Genomic DNA, 11,656 nt, shown 5'->3' with positions numbered 1-11,656 from the left:
ATTGTAAATAGTTACCTTTTTAGAGTTAAGTTTTAGTTAAGTATCAGAGGGGTAGCCATGTTAGTCTGAATCTGTAAAAAGCAACAGAGGGTCCTGTGGCACCTTTGAGACTAACAGAAGTACTGGGAGCATAAGCTTTCGTGGGTAAGAACCTCACTTCTTCAGATGCAAGAAGTGAGGTTCTTACCCACGAAAGCTTATGCTCCCAGTACTTCTGTTAGTCTCAAAGGTGCCACAGGACCCTCTGTTGCTTTTTATATATTCTTTCTTGGCTCAGATTACAATGGTGAGCAGAGGGAGGCTAACACCTAGGACACATGCAGTATTCTCTTTAATCAATCAATGGAAACTATCAATTTATCTAGGTGTTTGTAACATTACCCATCACTGTTGTATCTGAGCAGCTACCCAAAAATATCACTTATGTGCATCACTTACAGGTACTGAAAGATACCCCTCTTATTACCCAATAAGGTTCAGTAAAAACCTACTTGTTTTCTGCCCTTGCAGTTCCACGATGGGTGGACAAAACTTAAGGCTGGTGGTCTACACAGGAAAGTTAGGTGGACCCAGCAACATCGCTCATGGGTGTGAAAAATTCATAGTCCTGGGAGACATAACCCAACCTAAGCTCCGGCATAGACAGCACTAGGTTCTTCTTCTATTGACCTAGCTACTGCCTCTTGGAAAGCTGGATTTACTACAGTGACAGATTTACCACACAGTGGAAGAAGCCACTATACTAAGTGTCTATGCTGCAGCATTTCTAGCGTAGACATAACCTCAGGCAAGTGTGGCCTGTGGAGTAAACAAGGTCCAGGGAATTCAATAATGAAGCCCAAGGTCACCTCATTTTTAAAACTGATGTATAACCGCTGATGACCACACATACCAAAATGACTCGGTCCATCTCAGTCTTAACGTATGCAAACTGGATATATCACTCAAACTGTCAATGCATCTCTCAGCTGGACAAAGTTTGTACACACCTATACCAGTCACAGGCACAGTCAGACAGGAATGATACTAATAATGTTTAGCACTTATATATTCACAGATCTCCCAACTTTCAAGAAGTGGATGTGTTATATCCATTTAGAGATGGGGAAACTAAAGAATGGACAACGTCACACAGTGAGTCAATGGTACAGCAAGGAAAAGACCCCAGGTCTCCTAAGCAAAAGTCCAGTTACTGGACACACTATCTCTTATAGTAAGGACATGCTTTAAGAATCTACCATGCTACAGTTATCACTGCTCAGAAAATATCCCTATTTTCCAGGGACAATCTCTAATGGGAGTACTCTGTCCTGCAAAATGGCTAGTTACTACTGTTCCAGCTGTTAGCATTGGGTGGCCAACAATGCTAGCCCTCTCCTCGTGAAAAAGGAAAATATTTTGACTGCGTGACTTGCTGGCCATTAAAAATCAAGCTAAGAAGTCTACACTGGAGGCAGGGATTAGCCCTCCCTAACATCATCATCAAAACCTGCTGAGTGCTAAAATCAGAAGGAAGAGGGGCTTTTCAGAGGCAGTATACTAACCCCAGGACTTGCTTCATCTTTGTGTCCCTTGTCAGCAAGTGACAGAGGGGGGTCTCCTGAAGTACAGTGCACATGGTTCCGGGTCATTTAAAATAGAAAAAAAGTCTACAAAAAATAGCAATTCATTTGTGCCCTTACATATGCGTATTTCTATATCAATCCAACGAGATAGCGTTAAGCTTCTGATTAAAGCAGAGAAAAGTTTATTTAAATTTAAGAAATAGCAGTAATGAAGCACTTAAAAACAAAATCTTTGTGGTATGTACACAGGTTGTCATTCTACTTGAGAAAGAGTACCTAGTAAGCCTGATTCACTGGGACAAGGCTTGGAGAATAGGAAAAGCCAGAAGTACACATGTGACAAACACACACATACACCCCAGAACAAAAGAAAAACAAAAAACCTAGAGTTAAAAAAAAAAAAAAAAAAAAAATTCAAGGGCAGTAGGACTAAAAAGAGGTGAATGGCAGCGTAACAAACCAAAAGCCTTTTGGAGAATCACATCCTCTGTCTGTAAGACTGCAACTACATACCCAGAGGCTGTGCCCTCCATTTACCTCCCGTGAGTCCATACAACATACTCCAACGGGGTGCCTAGAGGTGAACATAAGGAGATGAGGAAAGAAGGGGTCAATACTGGAAAGGTTAGTCAAAAAAAACCCTGTTGTACATGGTAGAGTACAAAAATGTAAACCAGGATTATTCAATGTTTGATATTTAGGTGAGGGAAAACACTCACTTATACTGTCATTTTGATGCACTAGAAAATAATTGTTTGTTTTATTTTTCAAACATGGGGGGAAATGTTTATCTGAAGGGTAAATACATGATTAGGAAGGAAATAACTATTCATCTAGTTCTCACACTGTGCTCAGTTCCTCACACGCATATATGAGAAGCCATATATGGGTCACCACTCTGAAGAGTTTATGGTCTAAATAGACAAAATGCAGACTATGGATTGGGGGAAACAAAGGAAGATGTAAATAGTACGGAAAAGATTTCATAGATTTATATATTCCAAGGCCACTGTGATCATCTACTCTTCCTTCCAATATAACACCATCCGTTGAACTTCCCCAGAATAATTCCTACAGCATATCTTTTAAAAATACATAAAATAAATTTAAAAAATGTCAGCGATGGGGAACCCACCATGACCAGGTTTCAAAGCGTCACATGCCACATACATATAGCCTACTACACAGTACATATTTATTTACTGTCTTGCAGGGCCAAAGGCAGGACCCAACAGAGGGAAGATCTATAAATGAGCTTATGGCATTCATGACATTTGACTACATGTCCAGGCCAGATATACCTTTTGAGTATGGGGATACCGATTATAAATGCTAAACATAAAACATTACCAATCAAATAGGCAAAGCATCCAGATAAACTATAACTAAATACTAAAAGAATTCTGGCTAATGGATTCTGTCAATTGACAAAGTCAAATTTGATGAACTTATAGCATAAGAGCCTCACCCCCATTTTGTATCCTGGCAAAGGAGGGGGCATGTTGGGGCTGAGGGCAAGGCCATAGCACACAGCGGTTGGGTCCAGAGGGCAGCCCAAGAAAACTGACCATTCAAAATCTAAGCCAGACCAGTCCCCCAAGATCTGTAAATTACACTGGAGACCTCTTCAGTCACAGCCTCTCACCACTCATCCTGGTTCTGAATTTGTCATTTCATCCATGGTCAGCCTAAACAACTCTTTTTATAACTCTTCTTCCATTATAGATAAAATCATCCAGGGACAAATTCTAACTTTGGATGGGTGTGTGCACATATCTCCTACACACATGAATATGAAAAGTCACAATGTGGCCTTAAAGCTCTGTGGTAGCTAGCTTCCAACCCACACACTCTGCACCAGACATTAGATGTGCCTATAATCAAGAGCCCCACGCCAGGGTAGAGCCTAGCACACATAAGTAGATCTTATGTACAAAACCTCAGAACAGAATATGTATGAAGAATGTGACTGAAGTTCTTAGATAATAATATCCTCTATCTGATATCTAACTGGGGGTCGGTCAGGGGGGTCGAGAGGTTATTACATAGGGGGTTGCAAACTGTCAGCCTTCACCCCAAGCCCCGCTTTGTCTCCAGCATTTATAATGGTGTTAAATAGCTACAAAAGTGTTTTTAATTTATAAGGGGGTGCACTCAGAGGCTTGCTACGTGAAAGGGATCACCAGTACAAAAGTTTGAGAACCACTGCAATAGGGGAATTTGTTGGTTTTGCTCCCTTTATGTGAATGCTGACCATACAATTAAAGCCATGTAAAATATACTTAGGTACCATGGTGATGGATGCCTCAAATATACATAGTAAATAATAATGCTATCAGTTACTTTGCTGTCTCTCATTGGAAAAAAGTTTCCCTAGATTTATAAAAACACTGATGTCATAGGTCAAATTTGAGACCTTACAGTAAGACAGACACTTTTAACATACACAGTATTCAAGCAGGTACCATAGCTAGTAAATAAGTCACACAAGTCAAATACTAGATCTCTTAAACAGTTTTGTTTGAGAACTTCAAAACACATTTTAAATAAGTTGCTGCACATGTGTTATGTGCATACAGAGCCTGATCCAATGCTTAGTGAAGTCAATCTGAGTTTTTCACTGATTTCAGTGATCAGGCCCATTACGTGCATTGCCTTTGTTTTTTAAAATTAGGAATCTGAGTAAATGGTAAAGATGCACACTCCCCTTCGGAACCACTTGGAAACATCAAACTCGGTGAGCACATCTGCGACAAGCTGGCAGGCAAGAGAACTCCTGATACTTTGGAAATATCGAAAGAGTCTGATTCCAAAAATGGTGCAAAACTGAGCTCAAGAGAAAAAAGTGATGTAAATTACCAATAAAAATCTTCATGTTGGATAGTCTCAGTATCATCTTATAATTCAGTACTGTAGCACTTCATGTAAAGCTCCATTATTAGTTTTCCCCCTAGCTGTCATATGCAATTAACAGTAGTCAAGTACTTAAAGGGATAGCTTTCCTAAGAAATAAACCAAACACACTGTAGTCTGAATTTTTTTAAAAACATATTACAGATGAAAGTAACACCTAAGATTATTAAAACTGAAAGATTAGATAAAAGAAAGATTTTTACTTGTGCACTTGACAGTACTTTGCATAGTCAGTTGGTCATGATCCATCAAACACATATGCACTTTACTTCACACACAAGAGTGGTCCCATTTCAGCATCTAAAACCCATTTTCGTGACTGCAGTATTTTTAACCCTTTTTTTGAAATTGGCTGGATTTCAAATTGACAACGTCTCTTTAATGTTAGATTTGCACAACAGGGAGCATAAGAAGAATTGCGGATGAGTCAGGCATAGTGTCTGAAGAGTACAGCCTAAAGCGAAGTTAAAGGAAGTTCAGACCATATATTCACTTTAATATTTATATTTACTATAAAGCACATTTGTTCTGAATGAAGAAGGTTGTGGACCACAATCAGCAATTGAAAGATAAATCATAATATAATAAATGGGTTTTTTTATTTGATATATGTCACATGATATATTTGGATTGAAATAACCAAAGCTGATAGGCTCTTTTACAATAGCAAGGACTAAGGAAAATTATTGGGTCTGATTATACTAATAATGATAATACTTGATATCTCATTTCATCAGGAAATGTCAGTAAAGACCTTTGTTGAACTAACTAAGCCTCACAAGACCCCACTAAATTAAATCATCACTTTATAATTGCTCAAGTGCAGACACTTTTGGGGTGAGCCAATGAAGCTGGTTTAACAGTACATAGCAACACTACAAAGCAATTTTGCAATGTGGATATTAATTTTGTTTCCATATGCACATATAGGCAATCTTTTTGAATTGTCACGAAATCGTTTTTTATCTTGTGTGTTAGTTATGAAAAAGTCCTCCCCTGCAACACATCATTTAAGAAACTTACTCTCCGTATCAATAAGTACTTTTTATTAATTTGTTAAGAGTTTATACCCTTAAAAACCATGCAGGGTAAGTTTCCTGGTACTTTCCCCAGAGATATAGTTAATATAAAAATGTAAGAGTTTGCTGTATGTTTCCATTTTTGCTGTTAGCATTTCATGCCTCATTTTTATCTCAAGATAACAAAAACATGAAATGTATCTTTTGTACTGAATCTCAAGAGAAAGGAAGCATATTTTTGCCAACTGTGTGCCAACTTTACATTTGAGGCAAGAATTTTCTACTGACTGTTTTTAGGTAGCATGAATTAACCAAATGAAGATTTATAAGAAGTATGATCTATTATTCAATGGTAAGCCAATCTTTCAATCTGAAGTCACTCCAACAAACTGAAGTATCATGAATATTGTTCAAGATAATTTGATCAAAAGTTATAAAATGACTTGAATCACACTTGGAGCTTTCTGGTTGGCTGCAAGTGATGTCACCATCTTGTCAATACTCAGTACAGTCCCGGATGGTTTTCTTTAGAGGGTGTGCAAATTGTGTTTTGTAAGAGCAATAACGACATACCAGAGACAGAAAATTTTACAGGATTACTGCCCTCAGTGGGTGCTGCAAGTTCCCCTACCTTTGGCTTTATGCCCTATATCATCATCCTAAATGTGTAAATTACCTAGAAAACTACAGCCTATTCTGTTAAAATGCTTAATTAAAATGCACAAAGGTAAAACAAATTATACTGAGTGTCTTGAAGCTTTCATCTTTATTTCCTCTTTACAGAATTATTGCAAAACTACATTCTGTGATGTCAGGCAACCAAAAAAGCCAAACAATCTGCAGCGGAACAACAAAATATTGTCAGCAAATTTTCACAATTGATTTCTATAAACCAGCCTGCAAAATTATCCAGCAAAAAGGCAATTTGGTCAGAGAACACTTGTGTTCAAAAAGTAATAGTTAAGACAAGCACATTTTAATTTCTCCAGACACACACTGTACAAGAGGAAAGGCAACTAGTTCTAATGTAGCTTATTGCACATTATCTAAGGAATCACAAAAGCTGCTCATAACAAGCACTGAAATACAAGCTGCAAATGCTGAATAAGCAAATGCACGGCCTAATTATTTCTCTGTAGAAATAAAAGCTTGAGTGGAAAGATTAAAGAACTTAGAATTTCCATACCAGCCAGAAAAACAATTCATTTTATGTAAATCAAGCTATTATTCTCAAGCTATCTGTTCTCAAATTCCATCACAAAACATGGTTTTCTAAAGCAACAAATATTGATAACATTTCAATGTTACGTTAACCAACTTCAAGAGGAATCTAAATTGAGAAAGGCTTACAGTACTTAATTAGCAGAGACCTTTTTGAGCAGAAAAGTTCAACCTGACAGACCTAAGAGAGAACCAATCAAAGGAGCCTTTTTTCCTGACTTGGAAGGTATGATTTTATTCTATTTCCACTGTAATAGAATCTACTTCTCTCCTCAATATTACACCAAATCTGTCACATATTTTGCTTTAACACCTACAATGTATTCTAAGAAATAAAAGGCTGTGCCCAGGCACATAAAAAGATATTTTTATCAATGTTGGGAATGACATTACATTCATTTTAAAATCCTGATATCCTGTGAGCAAGAGAATCTTAGAAATGTAGGACTAGAAGGGACCTCAATAGATTTAGTTTAGTCCCTTGCACTGAGGCAGGACTAAGCATTATCTAGACCATCCCCAACAGGTGCATGTCTAACCTAGTCTTAAAAACCCCCAATAACAAATATTCTACAACCTCCATAGGTAAGTTGTTCCAGTGTTTAACTACTCTTACAGTCAGGAATTTTTTCCTAGCGTCTAACCTAAATCTCCCTTCTACACAAAGTCCATTACTTCTTATCCTGTCCTCACTGGATATGGGTAACAATTCACCACCATCCTCTTTATAACAACCTTTTACGTACTTGAAGTGCAAATATTGAAAGCATCAACTGCACAACCATGTATTTCTTTAAAAAACCACTGACGTTGATTTAATTAATATATTGCATTTTGATACTGTTTCTTTTAAATCTCAAACATGCCAGGAAGGAGTTAATTCTGAAAGCATGTACAGAAACTTCCAAGCCCAAGATAATCAGTATTCCCTTTAAGTTATCTAAAAGGATGAAATTGCTTCCTTTACAAATTTCTACCAGTCTGATCATGGTAAGCTACAAAAAAATTGATACATTTATTTTCTTGGTGAAATGGAAAAGAAGTTTAAAAAGGCTATCGCATACTGAAAATGGAGTCACTAGCTGATGTGATGTGAAGCAGGACTAATCTGCCCACAGAGAAAACAATCAAGGACAGTACAAGGATCAGTTAGGGCTGGATTCTTTTCCTACAAGAACAAGCTAAACAAAGTAATGCAGCAATTAAAAGCTCTGCTTCAAATTTGAAAACAACCTACCACACAGACATGCAAACACACAAGAAATTGAATCATACCATAAATTCATTATACCTCTTTTATGCAATTCTCTTAGTGGAATGTTGTCTCCTCCCCCATCGTATGGTAAATAAGGATCAGAAGATACATCCATGAGCGTAACAAACAAAAAGAGTGTTTGTTAGTTTAGAACAACCGAACCATTTCTTACACAACAGCAGCAAGCTGCGAAGCTGCCATATTTGATCAGGATTTGGACTGTGTGCTGGCTTGTTGCAGCAACTGGGTTCTTCCACAGTCGATGATGTCATCAAAGGGAAATTATTGCAGCCTGGTTGCTAGTGGCTACAATCTAGCAGTGCTTAAAGGCGGAACAGCAGACTTAATCAACGCAGCCTGCTATGCCTGAAGGTGACTAAGCTTAAAGTAAAACAGAATGAACTGGTTTTAAGAATATAAAATGCACCAGGCCACACAAGTTAACACTGAAGATACACTGCAACTCTACAGAAAAGGCAGCCATTTCTGCCCTGGAGCTTGCTTTCTACAGTAAAATCCAAACAATACCCCCTAATTGCTTAGAATAAAGAAATGCTTACAGTTCATTTAAGTTATAAAAAAGACGTACACAGTGACAGAGAAATCCAACTTCATTCCTAGTTCATCAAATGTGCCTTTTGAATACTAGGATTTAAATATAAACACCAATATGAACTGTAATAATGGCACAAATGTCTGAATGACAGCTCAAAGGCACTACCAAATTTTAAGACTCAAAAAATATGAGCTTCTCTCACAAAGACAAGTTTACATTTCAAAGTATAAAACACAGGACAGCTTTTGTACTTGTTTCATCCACATTTCTACTGACATCCCAGCGAAGGTGTTTAAACAATCATTTAGATACAAACCAAGGAGGTGCCTAAAAACTCTTGAAGATCTGGGCCTAAATCAATAAATTGTAGCAGAAAACAGAAACTGAGGTCCTGCCCTCCATTATTTTATTATTTATTATTGTTATTATTTTGTGGCATCCAAATTTAGTTCTTTGGCCAAGTTGTTTCAGGAAGAACAATGTAGCTTGGTAGAAATTGGAGAAACAGTTTGTCCCAAGATCCAATGGATCATCTTTTCAGTCTTAATCCACATTTGCACCCTTAGAGCTTGTTTACACAAAAAAGTTGCACCAGTGTAATTTAAATTGTTAAACTTGTGCAAAACATGATGTAGACAATATTATTATGGTTTTATTTAAACAGATAATGACTTAAGTTAAACTTAAGCTAAAGTCAGTGTCTGTCATTTAGACCTGGCCAATGCAAAGTTTTCTAGGAATAACTACAGTGGTCAGAAGTGTGAAAAACCCATACCCCTACCTGACACAGCTATGCCAGTAAAACCCTGAACAGCTCTTCCTAAGTGGCTGCTCCTAGATTGGTTGCCAAATAGAGTCCTTTCTTTGAATAGCTTTAGAAACCTGTATGCTCATTTTTCTTCTCAATTATGAGTGATTTTTGCATTCCCATTGTTTATAATTGCTCTGTACATTCCCTTCCCTGCCCTCCAACACGATGAAAGTGTTTTTTAAAAGAGCAAGATACAATGCATGCCAACCTGACATAAATATGGACAGGCACATTACTTTTCTTTTCTCATAAGAGTACTGTATGTGTGTGTAGGATGGGGTATTGATCATCATAACAATGGACATAAGTCTATAGATTATGCATCTGTTGTTATTGCAGACTCTGGTGCCACTTCGATTTGGTGGGTGCTGGTCTGTGGGTAGCTTGTTTCTCTATGATGAGGAGCTTGGGGAAGTGGAGGGGATGTTGTTCAAAGGTCAAAAGAGGGGGTGCAGGAAAGATCTTTCAGGATGTGGTTCTCATCAATTTGCAGTTGTAATTATTTAATGTACCTAAGGGTATCATTTAGTCATGGATATTTTTAATAAGAGTCATGGACAGGTCACGGGCAATAAACAAAAATTCATGGCCCATGACCTATCCATGAATTATACTATAAATACCCCTGACTAAATCTCGGGGGGGAGGAGGGAGAGAAGAGGGAGGTGCACTGCTGGGAGGAGATGGGAGGGGGGGAGTGTCAGGCGGGCGCTGCTGCTGGGAGTGGGCACCCGGGGCCAGCTACTCAGGACCCGCTGCAAGGGGCTGCCCGAGCAGCGACTGGTGTGGCAGTCCCCGGAGTCTCTCCAGCAGCAGTTGGCGTGGCTGTCCCTGGGACCACCTGAGCAGCTGACCTTGGAGCCAGCTGCTTGGGCAGCCCTGGGCTAAGCCACACTGGCTGCTGCTGAAGTCATAGAGCTCTGATACCCCCTATGGGTTCCAGTGTGGGTGGTAGGTGAGAGCCGTGGGTGTGTGCTCAGAAGAGGGTTTTTCCCAGACTGAAGCAGGTTCTATCAGGGTATTTTGGTGGCCCGTTCTAAGAAGGGTGTTTACATTATTTCTATGGTATCTATGCAATTTTGGGGTAAATTCAGAATTAGGAATCTGTATTGTTAATTTCCTAGATCAGTGGTTCTCAAAGCCGGTCCACTGCTTGTTCAGGGAAAGCCTCTGGCGGGCCGGGCCGGTTTGTTTACCTGCCCCGTCCGCAGGTTCGGCTGATCGCGGCTCCCACTGGCCCTGGTTCGCTGCTCCAGGCCAATGGGGGCTGCATCTACCGTAGGGTTAGGTTGACCTAACTACATCTCAGAGCATGTGAAATTTTTCACAGTCCTGAGAAACGTAACTAGGTTAACATAGGTGTTGACCAGGTTTCAGGTGAATAAATCTGCAGGTTTTGGAACTGTCACTACATACACCATTTAATCTTATGCATAGGTTACATTTGAAAAATTATTTCTAAAGGCGCAGTCATTTTCCTCCCTGTTGTTCTTCAAAAATGAAAAGTCTCTCCTCCTTGTTCTACAGAGAATTCCGCAAAGAACAGCAGACTTTCAAAATGACTGCCAGCTCAATTGTTCTCATTGGGACTGAAGCCACATCTGTCGTCATCTGATTTCAAGAATGAGAATGGACATGAGTATATTCACTTCCAGATACTATAGGGGGCAGCCACCATCCTACAAACAGCTTGGCTTCCCTGTCATTAACAATGAAAGACGGTGACCATTTTGAAAATTCAAACCTTGTGAGTTTCTCTGAAGATTTACTATACCAGTATGACCAAAAGCACCCCTGTATACACACCCTATACACTATTGTAATAATCTTTGTATAAAATATGCCTTGTGAGCTGTGATGTTATTGACATGAACTGACCATATAGATCATCGTTGCAACCAAGGTCCTATAGTTGCACCAAATCTTGTACAAAGGAGGTCAAGTAAGGTGTCTATGAAAAGGTTGTAATTTGCTGGTTATGATTATGCTGGCTGTATGTGTGTATCATTTTTGTATTTGAAGTTATGAATATTGGCTGTGTACTTGTATCTCAATGTGTTTGATTCTAAGTAGCACCATTGAAGCATTTGGCCAGCTTTTTGAAAAGGAACTCTTCAGATTAAGCGCCCAATCAAGAAACACTTAACTGACAATGGACCTTGGGAGACTCCAATCCACATGAGAAGCCTTCCTGAGAACGTTCAAGGTAGCATGTGAGCAATGCCTGATCTACCTGACTTGCCCATGTGACTCCAAACTTCATCTTGCTGCTGTGATTTTTCCACAGTAAGAACAAAGGGATGTCCTTCCACATGG

General features: G+C 38.9%; 1 protein-coding gene across 8 annotated transcripts in view; it reads right to left on the bottom strand.

The window, feature by feature from the left end:
• CLCN3 (chloride voltage-gated channel 3) overlaps nt 1-11,656 on the bottom strand; it is a 136,423-nt gene that overhangs the window by 45,487 nt on the left and 79,280 nt on the right. The window contains exon 1 of one of the 8 annotated variants that reach the window (XM_034770736.1): nt 8,010-8,246. The exons of 5 other annotated variants lie outside the window; for them this stretch is intronic. In XM_034770736.1, coding sequence (XP_034626627.1) covers nt 8,010-8,088 — 79 coding nt within the window. In that variant the 5' untranslated portion in view covers nt 8,089-8,246. Of the gene's footprint in view, nt 1-8,009; nt 8,247-11,656 lie in introns of those variants that run through there. 2 more of the 8 variants (XM_034770737.1, XM_034770740.1) reach the window with 2 other exon arrangements.

This window comes from Trachemys scripta, chromosome 5 (genome assembly GCF_013100865.1).
Source record: "Trachemys scripta elegans isolate TJP31775 chromosome 5, CAS_Tse_1.0, whole genome shotgun sequence".
Lineage (NCBI taxonomy): Eukaryota > Metazoa > Chordata > Testudines > Emydidae > Trachemys > Trachemys scripta.
Note: the sequence above shows the minus strand (reverse complement) of the source record. Positions and strands in the feature narration are given on the sequence as shown.